The sequence below is a fragment of the Erpetoichthys calabaricus genome, chromosome 1 (genome assembly GCF_900747795.2).
Source record: "Erpetoichthys calabaricus chromosome 1, fErpCal1.3, whole genome shotgun sequence".
NCBI lineage: Eukaryota > Metazoa > Chordata > Cladistia > Polypteriformes > Polypteridae > Erpetoichthys > Erpetoichthys calabaricus.
The window spans coordinates 82,972,981-82,992,205 of NC_041394.2; the positions used below are offsets into that span (position 1 = coordinate 82,972,981).

The 19,225-nt window shown below is 37.6% G+C and overlaps 1 protein-coding gene across 3 annotated transcripts in view; it reads left to right on the forward strand.

Annotated features, from left to right (window-relative positions):
* Positions 1–19,225, forward strand: part of LOC114652703 (equilibrative nucleoside transporter 2-like) — a 50,700-nt gene that overhangs the window by 21,047 nt on the left and 10,428 nt on the right. For all 3 annotated transcript variants that reach the window (XM_028803033.2, XM_028803028.2, XM_028803041.2), the window contains exons 2-8: positions 372–439; positions 2,842–2,923; positions 8,878–9,044; positions 9,136–9,275; positions 13,820–13,954; positions 15,333–15,430; positions 18,783–18,858. In XM_028803033.2, the coding sequence (XP_028658866.1) occupies positions 411–439; positions 2,842–2,923; positions 8,878–9,044; positions 9,136–9,275; positions 13,820–13,954; positions 15,333–15,430; positions 18,783–18,858 (727 nt within the window). In that variant the 5' untranslated portion in view covers positions 372–410. The remainder of the gene's footprint in view (positions 1–371; positions 440–2,841; positions 2,924–8,877; positions 9,045–9,135; positions 9,276–13,819; positions 13,955–15,332; positions 15,431–18,782; positions 18,859–19,225) is intronic.

Sequence of the window (19,225 nt, forward strand, 5' to 3'; positions counted from 1 at the left end):
AAAAAATTGCCAGTGATCTGGCATTTTGGAAAACAGTTCTTAAAAATATTTTTATTAAGATTATGAATGTAATGTTGATGAAAACGGGTCATTCAGATGAATTTGTCAGTGCCTGTTCCGACTTATTTGTGCAAAATACACAGTGCACTTGTTGAAGTCCTCATTTTAAAATAATTGTGGGAATCCAATATAGTATATTCTTTCATTTTATAATTTCAAACACTTCACTTGTGTCTTAATACCCATTTGCTTAGTCTGAAACATTTTAGCATTCATTCTTTTCTCGTAGCCCATCATATATCTGTTTTAATAAGCTGAATACTCATTGCATACTGGATGTAAATTGGATTTTTTTTCTTTCTCTTTTACAGACTTGTTTGATCTAGAGTTACAACTAAATCATCTTCATCATGGGTCAAAAAGATGCACCAAAAGACCGGTGAGATCCAATGACCTTTTTACTGTTCTTTGAAGCATAAAAGGCTTTTATAATTTTTCCTCTGGTATTCATACATACTGAGCTATACTAGGCTCAGTGTTGACTGTATTTGCACCTGTTTTAAATAAAGGTAAACCACACCAAGCTCTGTGTGTGTGTGTACTGTATGTGTAGCGATTTGTACCAGAAAGCACCCTCTAGCTGTGGCCCCTTTAACAGAATAATACCAAAAAAACAACAAAGGTAAATCAAATATTGGGTCTTTGTTGCATGAAACAAAAATAGGTGAATGATATACAAGGGGGAACAAAATGCAACAAAGAAAAGAAAAAGGCAAAATATATATATTGAGATGTCAACACTGCCCTATTTCTTCCACCAGTGCAGATTTGCCCCAGGTCTGGGCTTCTTACATGTCTGGTCTGAATCAAACAAATATTAGGAGTTTAACTGGCCCTCAGTGTGAGTAGCAGGCTGAAGCTCCTTGCAGTTGTTCCTCATCACCCATAGCTATATGATTCTGAAAGCTTCCCTGCTGCCTGCTTCCTGACTTTAACAGCAGCATCCAAGCTGTCCCAAGAGAGAGAGATCACTCTGTTTCCTCTTACTAGAATAGAATAATTATATTGACCCTTTGTCAGACCACTGAGAACCCACTCATAAGTATATGGTGTGGAAACCTTAGAAGACTATGTGTCAAGTTGATTATTTTAAGTATCCGGGGTAATGGGTAATTTCATGCTAGCTTCCCCTTCTTCTATTGCCTGCTCTCTCTGTCTTGACCTATTGAGGTTATGTTGCTTAGACATATTGTTGCTCCCACTTAACAGCACTCTTGTTTTATTTTTCCTAACTATTGCAAATCTCCAGTATGTGTTCTTTCTTCATTAGTATATTGCTGTGTTTGTGCTTGAGAGCCCCTTTCCAGCTGAGAAACCCGCCACTATTTTTTTTATGATGAGGTTCTTTTGTATAAAAGTAGAGTTAATAAGATCATAATTTTAGTGAAGAATCTGCCAAAAATGTACACTGTAGATTGTTGCCATTTTATAAATATGCTATACAGTGTAATAAAATGGAAACCACCCATATATTGTTAAACTTGCTCCTTCGAGTCCAGAGATCAATACGGAATGGGGCAAAAGGCAGAAACCAACCCTGGCAGGTACACCCACATACTTAATCAACCATTCATTGTTGAGGGTAATTCAGAATGGCAAATTTAAAGTATATTTTTGGAGTGAGGAGGAAAAACTCAAAGAAAAAAATGTACACAGACACAGGGAGAGTGTGTCAATCCAACACAAAGAGCTTGGCTGAGCTGTGGTAAAATAGCATATGTTCCTTATCTCCCACCAGGTGCAAGGTATGTCTAAACTGAATTTTTCAAATGTTTATGTTTGGAGTTTTTATTAATGTTTACTATATTCCATTCATTTCTTAATAACTTTTTTCAGCACATAATCATGATGAGCCAGAATTGTAACTGGCAGCAATGAATGTGAGTACTGTATGTTGCACTGATGTTTCTTCCGTGGCATTTTTTTAGTGCTCATCTTACTACTTTTTAGAATTTGGCATTAATTTCTTGTCACTTTAATGTGACAGTATGAGTGTTTTTGAAGCACTGTTGTATTTTCCTCTTTATTCATCCATCCATCCATCCATTATTTGACATGCATTTTCCAATTCAGAGCCATAGAGAGCCTATTTAACATGCCTGGGCTCAAGGTAAGAACCTACCCAAGATGAAGCATGAGACCATCATGGAGAGGACCTGTGGATGTACCTACACTTATTCAAACTGGGTGAATTTAGAGTCTTCAATTAACTTAGGAAATGGACGAGTACTGATGCAAATGCCACAGCAAACTCTATATAGTCTTGATTCAGCATTGTTTCAAGTACATCCTGATAATACATTTTATTTATATAGCACTGCTGTGAAAAAAGCAACATTTATTAATAGGTTTGCAGGGAGATTGTCCTCTTATTGATATAACAGCAGTGAATGGGCGTTATTCTACAGAAGAGTACCAAAAAGATGTATTTCACACTTTGACTGTAAAAAATAAGGCAAGAAAATGCCATTTTTAGTGCTTGTTTTGATTGTTAAAATATTTTAAATAATTCAAATAAGTATTTTATTTAGCTGCAAAAATTAAAAATTCAAGAACTGCCTTGTAATTGTAATTCTTTTTATATTGATTCCTAAAAAATAAAATATTTGAGCTGCATTATAGAATCTGCAGTACTTAATAAAACATATAGTTCTGCGTAATTTACTTTGTCAGTGAAGTCAGCATGTTTTGAAGGCCTTGGTGTGCAGTACATTTGCATTTTTAAACTACAGCTGAGAGTTTTTTCCCCTAACTCGCATATGTTTTGTTTCTGCTCTTCAGCTTTCACCTTGTTGGAGTCATCTTCTTTATTCAAGGTCTTGGTACTCTTCTGCCCTGGAACTTCTTCATAACAGCTATTGGGGTATGTAGAAATATTAAATTATTCCGTGGAGGGCAAGGCTTTTTCTTTATAGAGATCTAGTCCCTTCTCTATAAAAACAATTGGTCAAGATTTTTTTCTTGCATAATGTATGTGTACACTTTTAAAGTCAAATAAACGTCATTTCATTTGAATGTTTACAGAATACTAGGTCAATTTCAAGCCATAATCTTCAGTTGTGTTAGCTTGTTATACAACTGTTGTTGTTACTAAGGGAGGGAATTAGTGCCTCACCCACAAAAATAAGACTTTGAGTTGCAAGTTGTTTTAAAAGGAACCTTTTTTTTCCTCAACATCTCACAGTATCCTATTTTTCCTCCTGTGAATACTGGCAGAATGGGCAAATACCACACAGTTAATGTCTACATTTGAATTGAACGCATGGTTTTACAGCTGAGAGGTAGCTGCTGAAACCACTGTGCCTCCCATATTCATATGAAACCCCCATCCATCCATTTTGTTACCCTCTAATCCAATTTAGTATGAAATGAAGCTGGTTAAGATCTTTTGTAGCAATGAAGCACATGGAAGGTGAGACCCAAGAGTGAGTGCTAGTGTGTTGCAGGCTAAGCACATACATACTCACCAGACCAATTTAGAAACACCAGTCCATATAACTTGGGTTCCCTTGGATAACTAGGTGGAAAAACAGTGTACCCAGAAATAAATTTGTCCAGAAGTGCAGAGAAATGTTTTAAACTCCCCAAAGACAGTGCCTTGGACCCAGGATTTCAATCCAGTGACTCTGGAGCTGTGAGGCAATCAAGCTAACCACTACAACATTGTGCCATTTTCATTTAAAACAGTGCATGCATACGGCTTTTTCATATAACTGACTTGACCGCATTCTTACCTGTATGTAGAGCACAATAATGAGAGTGAGATTTATAGCTGAATAAATACAATAATCGTATACCCACATACATTTAATGTTTAAAGTTTAAGCAATCTGTTGTTCACCAAACAAATACATGTGGTTCCTTTTTTATTACTTAATCTGAACTTTGTTGAAGTAGATGTTATATTCAAATGAGATTACAGAAAACTGGAAGCAGTCCATTTTTAGCAAACGGATCACAATGCAGTTGTTAAATTGAGAAATTTTGTTTATTGCTGTACGCTTATTTTTGATGGAGCATAGTGCAGGATGTGTGCGGCCCACTACTAAGCAACTTTAAATGTATGAAAAAAGTTATGTGGCAAAATTTGACTTAAACCTGAGACAAATCTTTTCAAAGTGAAATAAGATGTTTTTTTTATTGATAAAGAAAAAGTGACTTGATAATTGCTGATGTCAGAGTCTTCCTACAGGATCTTCTTGCTATTTGTACCGTATTGAGACTTTCAAAAACAATGTATTTTAAGCACTACTTAATATTTTACTTGGAATTGAATGAATAATTTAGTATGTACACTATATTGTTTAAGCAAAAGTAGTTGTTCAATAAAATCGTGATCTATTTCTTGCATGGAAGCCTTGTGTTCAAAATTGTAGCCATAGTGGCTTGTGTATGAAGAGTGTTTTAAAGTGTAGTTAGTCATGCTATTTCTAGTTCTCTTCACCCAATTTCCTGTTTTTGATATCTATAATTATTGCCTATTTTTGACTAATCCAAGTTCTAATTAGAGGTATTTGTATTTCAGTTTGGCCTAATTAGAGTTTGAGTTGCAGATATCTGCAGTTTCATTTTGAATAGTGAAGCACGGATAACTTGTCCCGAAGAGTCCGTAATGCAATGATCAGCATTATATACCCATCAGTGTTGGCTATTACAGCTCCAGAGGACGTTGTTACAGGCCTCGCAAAGCATTATCAGGTGCTGGTATTTAAAGATAAAAAAAAAAAAAATTCTCCTAAATTGTCCAAATTATCAGCAGATAATTCAGTAAACAAAGGCGAAAACAAACTCGGCAAATTTGCTGCAAATGACGTTTTGGTGAAATTCTCTGATCAACACTAGTAATTACATTTTGATGTGTTGAGATTAGAATTGAATATGACTTTAATGCGTTTGAATTGAAAATGTGTAAAATATCGTTTGATGCCTAATATTTCAACTAGTCAGTATGCATTTGAACTTGCTGGTGTATATATGATTACAAAGATATTAAACTTATTAAAATTAAGTAGGAAGTGTCCCTCAGTTCTATACAGCATGCACCTCTAATTCACATTCTGCAAGCGCAACAAAAAAGGCACTAATCGCTGGGGGCAAAAACTGTATTGTAAATAGCATCTGCCAAAAAAGAATTTTCAGAACTGTGTCTTTGAGCTTAATTAATGTACTGTCCTGATCAAACCACAAACCTTGTGCTCTGTCCTGTGCACTTTTTCTATGCCACCCATAAAACTGAATTACATCATGTGCCCATTCTAATATTAGTGCCAGGAGTTTCAGAATTCAATACATTAAAAAATGTATTACCATATCAGACTGTTAATACAGCCAGTATTACTAGTCTGACAGGCAAAAATATATCTGTGTACCCTGTGGTGTTTTAGTCAAGCATTCTATTTATTAATTTTTATATTAAACAAACCACACTTGCAGATAACACTCATGCTGTGTACTCTTTGATTTACTGCATCAAAATGGGCAGGACCTGAAAGTCTTTCTTTATTATATATGCAAACACACATACACACAGAAGCTAATTTAAATTATTTGCCCATGTATTCTTGAATGATTTTCTTTTGGGGGAAAAAGAGTTTATCATCTGTCCACCTCCTGCAAACTCTTTAACAGGGGAAAATGGCACCAATTGCCACATATCTCCCTTTCAAAATAATTAAACATCCTGTTAAAAGATTTTTTTTTTCCAGGTGAGAAGCACTCTTCATATATCATGTTTGTATATTAACTCAGAGCCACCATTGACATAAGAAGGCAGTGCATTGCAAAGGGGCTATATGGCCTTCCAATGATGCTGTACCGCAGTCTGCCTTGAGCCGTGGTTTAATAATAATAATAATAATAATTCATTACATTTATATAGCGCTTTTTCTCAGTACTCAAAGCACTATCCACACAGGGAGGAACCAGGAAGCGAACCCACAATCTTCCACAGTCTCCTTACTGCAAAGCAGCAGCACTACCACTGCGCCACCTGTGAGGATTGAACTTATTACATACAGCATGGCCCATGGAATGAACAGAAGGTTTTAAGCATTGTACAGAAAAAAAAAAACAGCAGGTGAATAGAAGTGACATCCTGAACTACAATGTCCACCTCCTCTGTCCTTTGGGGGGGCCTTGACTGAGCTATGCGAGTGTTTAAACTTACCAAAGCATGCCTGGCTTGTGTTACACCCAGGGCTTGAAGAGGGCCAGTATGCTGTACCAGTACTCCCCTGCCTCTTGTTTTATTAACTGGAGCATATTGGCACACTAGCAAAATACCCGCGCTTCGCAGCAGCAAAGTACTGCTTTAAAATTTTTATTATGAAGAAAAGTAAACCTTTTTAAACTGTGGGAAAATATACCAATAATTATTTGTTAAGGATTTCTTTGTATACCACATTGTCAGTTCGGCCCTCCGGTTGTAATATGACCAAGCTGTGCACTAAGCTTACTCTTGAGCATGCAACGTATAGTTGGCCATGTGAAAAGCAATCTTGCCTCAAATCAATGCCAACCTTTTGTAGGGTCTGTCCCTTAGACTTATTAATTGTCAGTGCGAAGCAGAGCCTTACTGGAAATTGGAGGCGTTTGAATTGAAATGGGTTTCATCGATAACTTCGCATCCAGCTTTTGAGAGTTTAAACATTCATAAACATCAAAGTGTCCACTACTCAAATCGTCACCTGTGAATCTAAGATGTTTAAGAGGCTTTGGCGGTTGTCCAAAGGTGTAAAATATTTGGCCATTTCGGTACACTTGAAAGTAACAACTGAACAATTCAGCGGCAGCCATCAACTCGTATACAGAACCATAGGTGAAGGGCTTAAGCATTTCACTCTTATAGTGCTCCTGTGTAGTATAATTATCTCCTGTACCGTCATCAGTCCACACCTTGAATCTGTCCCAGTCATTCAATACATAAGACACAGTGTTCCTCCAGATATCAAGAGTGAGCCTGATATGGCCGTGCAATATGTAACACAGAATGGAAAAGGCAGTCGCCATCTCCGGGCATGGAAACCACTCAGTAAGTGAAAGTTCTTTGATCGATGGTGATCACCTCGATAGACATGTTAATGGGGGTACGGTTGGAACGATAAAGGAAATGGGTACCTGAACAATGTAAACTTAAGTCTAAAATACCTACACAATAACTATAATCGTAATAAACCAACAATAAAACAGCGGAGAAGCCGTGGATTAAATAAAAATGCTGCAGTTATCAGCAGGGAGACGTTAATACCGTGGCGAAGCAAGGAAGGGAATGAAGAGACCGGAGCGACGGACGGCCTTATATAGGCAGGCAGCCAACTACGTAGGAGGTGTGGGGATGGGGGACCCAACGCCGCATCACACGGCGACCGAGCTGCAGGCTATGGATGTATATATGTATGTAAGTAGGATTCAGTTAGCGCTGGGAACCCGCGTACCAAATTTCTTGAAGATGGGCCCATAAGTAACAAAGACCTTTGGAAAGTTCAATATGGCGGCCGACAGTGGCGTCATACCACTGAAATAAGTACGTACACCGGTTTTCGGTTAGTGCAGGGAAGCCACCTACCAAATTTCGTGAAGATGGGGCCATAAATAAGAAAGTTTAACATGGCGGACGTTGTCGACCGTTACACGTAGAATTTCGAAATGAAACCTGCTTAACTTTTGTAAGTAAGCTGTAAGGAATGAGCCTTACGCTATAACTTAAGTTTATTACATAGAGAATTCACAGCACCTGCCATGCACATAGAGATTTCACTTAGAATTTGTTTTGTTGCCGATAGATGGCAGCACCTGCCCTGCGTTCCAAAATGGCGGGGAGACGGTTGTCAGTTGAACAGTTGCATAATTAGATCTGGACCACTGTGTATATAATACGCTACTGTGGCTGTCCGTTTGTCTGTCCAGGATTTTAAATCACCTGTAGCTCGCAAACCGTTTGAACTATTGACCTGAAATTTGGTACACATATTGGTGTTGATTGGCCTCCAAGGTTATTCCTCTTTTTATTTTTATTTTATTTTATTTTATTGTAGAATCAACTCTCGGCAGCAGCCAGCAGGGCAGCCGTGTGGTGGATGCGTATGTGCGCCGTTCACATCCCTACCACCTTCACCATCACTTCCCCTACCTCTTCATATCTTAAATCATTCTTGAGGCAGATTGAAGACTTCAGTGCCAGCTTAAGTTAAAAATTAAGGAAAACGTACTAAGTAATTGCAACACAAACACTGACTTAATCAGTTTTAACGCGAAAAGATGCTGACGAAAGAAGAGAAGAAGCGGGCCGCTAGGGTAGAGAAAAGAAGAGTTGCTCAGGAAGGAGCAAGCACATCAACCTCTGAGCAAATGAATGCTAAACATACAGAGAAAGAGGATGAAAACTATGAATGCTCAAGTCAAGCGAATTCACTGCATGTTGTCGTGCAGTGCGCCATTAGTGGTATATATAATATATATGACATAGGTCAGGCTAGTGGCACGCTGTTACCCACATTGACTACTTGAGCTTTGCACCATTTATTTAGTTCAGTGTCTCCTATAATACTTCAGTTTCTAGTATCATTCTTTTCCTTTCTTTTGTCTTGTGAACTAATATTCTGACAGGTTTTACATTTACAGTCATTAACTGAATTTTATCAAACGCCTTTGGTTGTAGTTCATTATAAAGTAAATGTAATTTTATTGTTTGTTTTTGTTAATGTCTGCCAATCCTTATAAAAGCAGAAAATAATTTTTCCTTTTTGTCATTTTGTTCTTCTATGCACTGTTTAGTGTGATAGTTTCTTACATTTTTTTTTATGTCTTTCGCATTCATAGTACTTTAATGAGCGCTTGAGAAGCAACTTTGTGCATCCCAGTTACAACAGTACAAATGTGACCCACAGTGCTGAACATGATGAATATCACTTTGGCAACTGGATGACCCTACTAGCTCAGCTACCATTGCTACTTTTTACCCTTCTCAATTCCTTCTTGTATCAGTGGTAAGTTCCCCCATGGCCTTTGTAAAAGCCTTTACATTGTTTCTATTTGCCCTAAAAGAATTTAGAATCTGTTTTCTTTAATTTTTTCAAGGATCTCAGAACGCATCCGCATTGCAGGCAGTTTATTATGTATTCTTCTGTGCTTCATCCTGACTGCTGCTTTTGTCAAAATAGACATGGAACCTGGAACTTTCTTCTCTGTGACCATGGCTACAATATGGTTTATTAACTGTAAGTGAATTCTTAATGCACAGTTCTGTTAAGTTTATCTCGCTACATGCTATAAGCATTAAATAGTATTTTATTTTTGTTTTAAGTATTTGTATTAAACCTTTAGTAGCATTATTTAGGTGTCCTAGCTTATAGGCGTCAAATTCCTGGAAATGGTAGACATGTCCATCATTGTAGCTACAAAAGTGATTGTGAAGTAAAGTGCAAGTTCCCCAAGTTTTGTACAGTATAACTAAATGATAACTTAAGAACAGTTTTGACAAGGATGGACCATTGAGCCAATAACAGTTTGTCAATCCCTATTCACCTAACTTTTGCAAAATGTTATCAATTTGAGTTTTGAAGGCCCCAAATGTACCCACCACATTATTTGGTGAGTTATTCTGCACATCTATAGTTGTCTATGTTATGGATAACTTTCTAATGTTTATTCAAAATGTGTCCCTAACCAGTGCCATCTCTGCTCCACTGTTCTTGTTGAAGAACACAAATGGTTGTTCAGTTAATTTCAGATCCAGCTGCCGCTGTGTGTTGACATTTCATTTACATTTGTTCCTCAACATGAGCAGAATTTGGCAATAAAATTTTAAAGGAAAAAAAATTACAAGGCCAAAAAACATCTTGTCCCTTCTGTCTCAAATGTTAAGGAGATGGTAACTTTTAATATGGAGTCTTATTGAAAGTGTATATCTCACTCTTTTGAAAACAGTGTTCCACCACTGTTTTTAACATTTATTTATATAACTCAAGTTTGTCATTATATTAGGAATTTAAACCCTGGAATTCATTTTTCAGTAACTTAAAGTGAATTTTGGTGTTTGTGCTTGTATTTGTATATACTGTAATAATGTGTAGACTGCAATCGTCAAACACGATATTATGGGCAAGAAACATCCAGGACTTCCTGTGGACCCAAACCCTAAGTATTGTGTCTTTGATCTTTAATCATACCCATGTTTCTAACAAAGTTCGTCTTTTTGGTTCTTTCTAAAATCACTATGTCAAGAGAATGAGTACGGAAATGTTTTTACTTTTTGAAAGAAATAAAATTGCTTGTATCATGTATGATAATGGAAAATCCAGGCTTACTAAAGTAGTATACTTTATTTGGAATGAAAAAACAAATGCCATTAAAAATAGACTCCACAATCATATTTATAGTTGCAAGGAAATATATTGCAACATTCACTCTTGTTAGATACTTCTCTGGTTGGACACATTTAATCAATAAAGTGCAGGAACAACAACAGGTTTTGTTCTGGCATTAAGGAAAGTGTCCCGTCATTATATTACACTAGGGGGGCAAGCCTCCCTGGCGCCTTCGGCAGTTGCAGCCAGTCTACCATTCACGTTGTGAAGAGGGGGGCTGAACACACCCCAAGGAGACGCTGTCGCTCTTATGAAACCCCCTCTTAAATGGTGATACGGTGGGAAACAAATACTTTTTTTTTATATATACCTCCTCTATGCTCGATCAGCTGCTGGCTGGCTGCTGCTACCGTGCTGCGTGACCTGCATCTTGCGTGGCTCTTCGAACATTTAAAAGCCTGTACAGCAGCTACATTGGTTAAATCTCTTGGCACCCTTGGTTAAGTCTCTTCTGTGGCGGGATATGAGTTCTTGATATTTTTTAGTTTATAATTTAAAAATTCAATAAAAATCCTAAAATCTAACAACATCACATTAAAGTTCGATAAATTCTGAAAAGAGTGATACAAAACATATATACTGTATGTAGGTTTTAAAATAAGCCTGAAATCGTTGCACAAAGTCGTACTTTTAGGCTTAGGATTTTATGTATATATATGTATATATATATATATATATATATATATATATATATATATATATATATATATATATATATATATACTGTAATATATATAAAAGACATAAGATGGGTGATCAATGTTAATTTTATATAATACCTTTCATAATAAACATAATCACAATTTGAGAAACCAGTTATGGTTCAAAATATGAAAAGATTTGAAGTTTAATCGTCACCCTCTTGGGGGTGGATTAAAAAGTAACAGCACTGATTAATTTAACAATTACTTTTCATTTTATATAGAGTCTTTCATATCAAGGGACATCCACTTTACTGTAAATTTAAACAGTTTCAGTACAAAATCACACAGATGAGAGAACAGAAGTATTCTGAAAGGGATCATGTTGTAGATAGAAAAGTATTCTGGGATGTTAGAAAAAATAGATTCTAAATGATTTGCAGGATTTTAAGAATGATTTTGTTTGCTGATGTTAATCCAATGAACATATTCTGTTCAAAATAAGATTCTGGCTGCAGCATTCTTATAAAAGAATTTGCATAATAAACATGAAATAAAAGATGTTAAAAGCTAAATAAAGTGTTTCAGTGTTCAAAATAAGAGTTTTGTTGGACTCTAGTGATCCTTGTCCATAGGAGAACAAAGTTTCGACTGTATGAGTCATACAAGTTTCAAATTCTCAAGTAATTTCAAAGCTGGGTATTAAAGGAAGATGGTAAATGTGAGGAATGTACCTGAGGTTTAGTGAGCCATAACCTGTTTTCTTGTGTGTACCAGGTAATCCCACAAGGAATTATTCAGTTTTTAAATAGAAGCTTTACACTGATAATGGCCACCAGCATAATTTTATATAGTGCCTTTTGCACTATTAATAAAACTAGAGTACAGCTAATGGAAATCTTCATCTTCAAACTTTTCTTGGTCATGTTTTAATCAGTTTCTCCTTCCTTTACATACACAAAGCCTTAAGGTTTCAATGTATGAATGAAAATTGACCGAGATTGTGGCTGAACTCGCCTCATCTGATAATCCTTTGTTTAGCACCACCTCTGTCATGCAGTACTCTACTGCCTGTCAGTAAAAGGGGCAAGCAAGACCGGGTTGGAAAGTCATCCTGCAGTCGATAAATTTGAAATGCCCAGCATTTTTCAGTTGTGTAAATTGAAGTGGTCTGGAGGCTGCAATCAGCAAGTCCAACATACTCCATGACTAGAAGTTGTATAATGTGACATTGACCTAACTTTATAGCCTGTGGCAATGCTATATCAGATTCTAAAATATTCCCTGCAAATGTAATGCAGTGGTGCTAGATGAAGGTCCCTACTGTCGCTTAAATACACAATTGTCCTTTGGGATATTTATACATATGCTCTGCGTGTGCCCTCCTGTGCTTCCCTACTAGTCTGTAGTTTCCTTTTTTCTTTCTTCTATCCAGCTGGTTAATGCTCCTCTCTTACACAAACCTTTCAGCTCCTACACTTATCTTCTCTTTCTCCTTACTTTCAGCATTGGCCATTATGGTTTACATCAATAACAACTATGCTTATTATCAATAACAGCAAAGGCACTGATAGCCTCGCATTGGGAATTTCTGGAATGCCTTTCATTTAGTGTTTGGAAATTCTTAACCTTTCTTGAGCCCTCAGTGGCACAGATTAATGGTGTAACTGGTTCAGGGTTGGATGACAAGTGATCAGCGTCACTACCGTGCATCTTAATTTTTGTTATTTCACCTTCACTGTCTCTCGGTATCCTGCGGTGCTCAGCCCTCCTTCTCTGCAGGCGCAGGCATCTTTTTAGTGCCACCCTTTAATTTCTGCTGCAGGGTTTGGCTGGAGGTTGGGGAAAGGAAAGATTAGGGATGTTTGTTATTGTTTGTGTGGTCCATTTTTACCTTTATTTAGAATTACTTTTTAACTTGTGTTGTACTTTTCTTCATTTTATGTTGATAAAACATGATCACAAACAACCTCCAGTATCTAATATTTCTTTTTTGGAAATATCACTCTTTCCACAGCAGATTGGATGAGAATCCTCTCTGTGTTGCAGATGGCACTGTTTGCTAGGCAACTTTATATAATTTATTCAGTTGTAATCCAGTATATATCATTTCAGCAATTATCTAGCCTATATATATTTTTCACCTTACTGTAATTATTTTAGTGCTCTTAATTAGGTTTTTGCTCTCATTGTTTTCTGTAAAGTGTCATAATTTTTTTTGCTTTTTGGGAAACTGGATTATAAATTCATTTTGTGTAATTTTACTGCCCTTTACATACACGTGTAAACTAATCTCATAGGTTCATATTTTTGTAGTAGTAGGGTATTGTACAGTGTTAGCCATTATGAATACAATGAGAAGTCAAGCAAAATGACACTTTTATTGGCGAACTGAGCAGATTACTATATACAAGCGTTTGAGGCAGTTCAGGCCCTGAAGGCTTGTCTATTGTAATCTGTTCAGTTCACCAATAAAAGTGTTATTTTGCTTGACTTCTCATTAGGTTCATATTTTGAAATGCTGTGGCATTTATAAATGACTACTTGAATGTTTGTTTTCAAAATTGGTTATTGTGCAAAAACAAAGACATTTTTACAACATCTTGAGTTCATAAACATTACCAATAAAGTAATATTGTGGAATGTGTTGGCATTTGTTTAAATTAAGCTTTACCTGTATGAAACTGACAGCCACTTTGAGTCACTGATGTGACTCGGTGACAGCTTGCTGATAAATGCTCCTTTTATTCTCAGCATTTGGAGCGGTCCTACAAGGCAGTCTGTTTGGACTGGTGGGATTACTGCCACAGAAGTACAGTACCCTCTTCATGAGTGGCCAAGGCCTTGCTGGGATCTTTGCTGCTTTGGCTATGCTGATAGCCCTTTCACGTAAGTAATTATTTTCTTAATGTGTTTATTTATAAACTCTTCATAATTTTCACATTTTTTAAGCAGAATAACTAGTGCAATACAAGATCAAAATTCAAGCTATAGTAAAAAAGAAACAATTTTATTTATATGTTAAGTTCAACAGTTTGTTTAAAAGGGTCATTAGTTCTTTATTAAATTCTAAATTTACTTGCTGTTGGCTGAATATACAGTGTGTGCAGACTTTGACATCTCACTTTTTTTTGTTAATAAGCTGAACACTGCAAATGGCTTGGTATAAGTAATGATTACTTGTTTCCATAGTTTCGATGCGTGTGCTAGATGTATGCCAGGTGGTTATGGTGAAGGGGGCAATGTGTAGGATTTCTACAGCCTGAAGTTTTTTTTGTTGTTGTTGTCATCATAACGGAGCACCCTGGAAGTTGTCCAGTTCAGCAGAAAAAGAAGGTTTAACTCCAGAGTCCATATCAGGCATAGTTTGCATGTACTTTGTACATTTTCCCTGTGTCTGTTTGAGTTATACCTTAAATATCCCAAAGATATTTCATGTTAGGTTAATTGTCACTTCTAAATTGATGTGGTGTGATCACGTGTGTGGAATTGTTACCTGCCTAGGATTGATTCTTGCCTTCTGTTTAATAGGCAATTGGGTTCTAACAACCCTGAACTGGAGAAACAGGTTAGGAAATAGATAAGTAGATGGATGGATTGATGTAGAACCAAAATACAAACAGGTGTTTTAAAAAAAAAATGCTGTCATTTAACTATACCAGTCTCTCATTCAGAATACAAGGTGTAATTCAGCTCGACCTGTAACTTGCTACTGCCAGACCGGCACAGTTTCACTCAACCTTTTAAACATGTTGTGTAAGAATACACCTGAAATGTTCATTATAAATTCCCCCTATACAGTACCTTCACTTATGCAGATATTGCCTTTTTTCTTTCAGTTTTTCTTCTACTTTTTATCACACTTTTTTATTTAAAAAAGAACATTTGGATTACTGTATTCATCAGGTGGTTTATTAAATTGTGTTTTGGAAAATGAGTTTCTTGTATTTTATACATTTTTTTTACAGAGTACAGAACTTGCTAAATTAAACTTAATGCAACCCATTGGGTAGAGCAAATTGATGCTTTCTTGCAGACAGAAAACTGCGGTAAAGTAAAATACTATTAGAATGTTCAGTCACTGTGCCAATTTAATTAATATTATTCATACCTCGGCCAAGTTTAACTGTAAAGAGCAGGAAGTGTAGAAAGGGAAAATTAAAGTGGTGAAAACTGTTACATCAGCATGGTATCCATGTATGTTTATCATTTTATACTACAGATAATCCAGAAATTATTCTTTATATTGTTTTGCATTTTTCCCCAGTGGGTACAGACACAAGGACTGCAGCACTGGGATATTTTATAACACCATGCATTGGAACCCTAATTTCGGTATTTACATACTTGATGCTTCCTCATTTGGTAAGTACAAAGAACAAAGAATTGGTGCTGACTACAAGTCCCCAGGTTACGGACATCCGACCTACGACTTACGAATGGGGCCGCAGCTGCGACGTATGCGCCTCAGTAACTGCCGCACCGTCATCTTCGGCCTGGGGAAGCTGCAAGCGGTGGCTGAATGAAGGCTGGAGGTGGGCGATTTCGCTGCTTGCGCAGTGTAGTGTCCCTCCGGTGGCAAGCGGTGACCCGTGGTCCATAGTCACCGGGGCCACAGCTATTGCTCATGTGCAGGACGGAGGCTTGATGAGGCGGTTTGCTGCTCCCCCACTACGCCGCCACAGCTACTGCTCCTGACTTGATGCAGGCTGGATGGAGTGGAGGGGGGGCGTTTCACTGCCCGCCCACAACACATGGTTGCCCCCGTTTGTTCTCGGTGGGTGGCTGGTAATGCTGCAAGCGGTGACCCGGTTGTGGCTGAATGGAGGCCATTAAGGGTGAATGGGGCAGCAGGGGGTAACATTATAGTGTGCCTCAGATGGCTGCCTGTTGAATGGGGGCAGTGGTGGGTGATTCACTACCCGCCTTTGGCCGCACCCTGTTTGTTCTCAATGCGCAGACGCTGCTGGCAGCATACTGTATGCAAGTGGAGGTGACTGTGTGGTGGGCAGGTGGTGAACCGCCCCCCCATTCATTCTTAATATAGCAAGCCTGCTTGTACTGTTACGTACATAGCAGGAAGTTGTCTCTTGTCAGTACACCAGATGTGCTGACGAGGGATGCCTGCCTGCTATGATAGCGTGTACAGTGCTGGGCAGAAGTGCTCATCTTAACCTTTTGTCTTCACCCTTCAAGAATGTCTCTGAAACACAAATCTGATGCAAGTGCTGGTGATACAGTAAAGAAGAGAAACACCATCACCGTGGAAAATAAAGTAGAAATAATTAAAAGGTCAGAGAGAGGTGAAACTCCATTCACTGGCAGAGCACTTGGTTACAGTCGGTCAACAATAACATTTGTTAAAGTAATGTACCTGTTCTGACTTGCATACAAATTCAACTTAAGTACAAACCTACAGCCCCTATCTCGTACATAACCTGGGGACTGCCTGTACTCAAATGCTTCTCTTCTGAACAGCTGGTTTTGTGAAAAAAAATTGCAAAATTCTTTTTTTGAAAAATTGTAGTGGTCTTGGTCATTTAAATTTACTTAAGTTTATTACTCTGTCCATGCTGTAAGACGTTTTACAAATGTTAATTTAGTGGTCCGTTTTTCTGTGATTGGGTGGAAAATTCTTTAATACGCTGTGTATTAAAGAATTTTTTTTTTTTTATTCGAGGCTTCTGTTTTCATAGCCAGTTGCCTTGTCTTAAAACTTTGTAAGTGTTTACTAATGTCTAGGGATAGAGCTGGGACTGAGGATATAGAGACTTTCATTTGAAACAGTTGCTATGACCTGTGCTGTTATGGTAGAATAGCAAGGCACCAAATGTTATGACGAAGAATTGCCCGTTTTATATGAAGGAATAATAATAATGCATTTTATTTATAGGGCACTTTACATTAGTAGTAAATCTCAAAGTGCTACATAAAAAAGTTTAAACAAAGGCAAAGCAAGATAAAAACAGAGATAAAACAACAATAATTATAGCATTCTTGTTAATAAGCTTTCCTAAATAGAAAAGTCTTTAGCTGTTTTTTAAAACAGCCCACAATCTGCTGTGTTCTCAAGCTCTCTGGTAGGGCATTCCAGAGCCGTGGAGCAGCGGCTGCAAAAGCTCGGTCACCCATTGGATAACGTTTGGTCACAGGGGGGCGAAGACGGTAGGTAGGCAGCAGTTCCTTAAGATATCGTGGAGCATTTCCATGAATACACTGATGAGTGAGCAAACAGAGTTTGTATTCAATACGGAGGGGGATAGGGAGCCAATGAAGTGACTGAAGGATTGGTGAAATGTGTTCATATTTCCGCGCCCACATCAGGATTTTTGCAGCACTATTTTGAATTTGTTGGAGCTTTTGAAGGCTCTTGCTGGGGATCCCAATGAGGAGTGCATTACAATAATCTAACCTGGATGAGATAAAGGCATGAACCAGCTTTTCAGCATCACAGAGGGAGAGGTAGGGACGGAATTTGGCTATGTTTCAGAGATGAAGGAATGCAATTTTATAAAGGTGATGGACATGTGTATCAAATGACAGATGGGAGTCTTAACTTGACACCCAGATTTGTAACAGAAGGTACGGTCAGAAAAGGAAATACAATTTACAGAGGAACGAAGTTGATGGGGGGTGCCAATTAAGAGCTTCAGTTTTAGTGTTGTTCAGCTTGAGGAAGTTCTTGGACATCCAGGCCTCAATCTCATCCAAGCAAGAGGAAAATTTGAAGTTGATGGTGATATAAGAGAAGTTGAATCCAGTCTCACATAATGCTGCGTATCATCGGCATAGCAATGGAATGAAACTCCATGCTTGCGGATGATGTGACCCAGGGGTAGCATATAGATATTAAAGAGGGTCGGCCCAAGGACTGGTCCTTGTGGGACCCCACAGGTGACAGTGTGGGTACGAGATTTAGCATCCCCCAAGGCCACATACTCCGCCCTATCTGTAAGATGGGACTCGAACCACTCCAAATCAATGCCAGAAAGTCCAATTATATAGTGAAGACGATGAAGGAGAATATTATGATCTACCGTATCAAATGCAGCAGTGAGGTCAGGGAGGATAAGGAGTGATGGAGAGCCCTGATCAGCAGCCATCAGGAGGTCATTGGTGACTCTGACCAAGGCTGTCCCTGTACTGTGAGAAGTTCGGAAACAAGATTGAAATTTTTCAAACGGATTGAATTTTTTGAGGTGATCCTGAAGCTGAACCAAAACAACCTTTTCCAAAACCTTAGACAAAAATGGAAGGTTGGAGATCGGACGATAGTTTGCTATCACTTCAGGATCCAAAGAGGATTTTTTTAAACGAGGTCTAATTTTTGCGGTTTTCAATGAGCTGCATTATATGATGTGCTAAAATTGCATGGAAGCAAGATTAAAAAAGGTTTAGAATTGCATGTTAAACAAATAATTCAAATTTAAATTAGAAAGAAAGGTAGCCCAGCCCACATTCTAAATGAAGTTGAGAAAATGGTTGTAGGAATATGCTGGGTAGCTGCTTAAAGGTCTGGCATGTCATGCTGTATTTACTTCTTAGAGTTTACAGTCTATGGATATGATTCTGTAAGTAATTAATTTATTTATAATCAGCTTTCAGTATAAAACAAAAGCTACAGATCAGATCGATGTTGTTTTCTTCCATGTTTACCTGTCACCACAAAAGTGAAAAATAGGAGCAATGCTAATTTCTTTTGTATTTCTTTTATTAGGAATTTTCATCTTATTACTTGAATAGAAATCATAAATTACATGAATTGGAGACCAAAGATCATCTGCTTCAAACAGGTGAGGGATCCTTAATTAACATGCAAATGCTTTTGAGGAAAGCACTAACCATAAATATGTATAGTTGTGTGTGTGTATGTATATAATATAATATACACATACACTAGGGGGCTTTGCCCAAGACACACTACGCGCCAGCCACTTTGCTTTTTTGCCATTCGTGTTGCTTTGAACTTTAAAAAGCCTGTACAGCAGCAATCCTTTTGTCTCATTGTCTTGTCTCGCAGGATGTTAAAGTGCCTCCGAGAAAATCACGTCTCGTCTCCTTCCAAGATTTTTTATTATATATATTACATATATTCATATATATGATCAGAATACATAATTTGTGGTCCTGCTTTTATGTGCACACATTTACTGAATATTC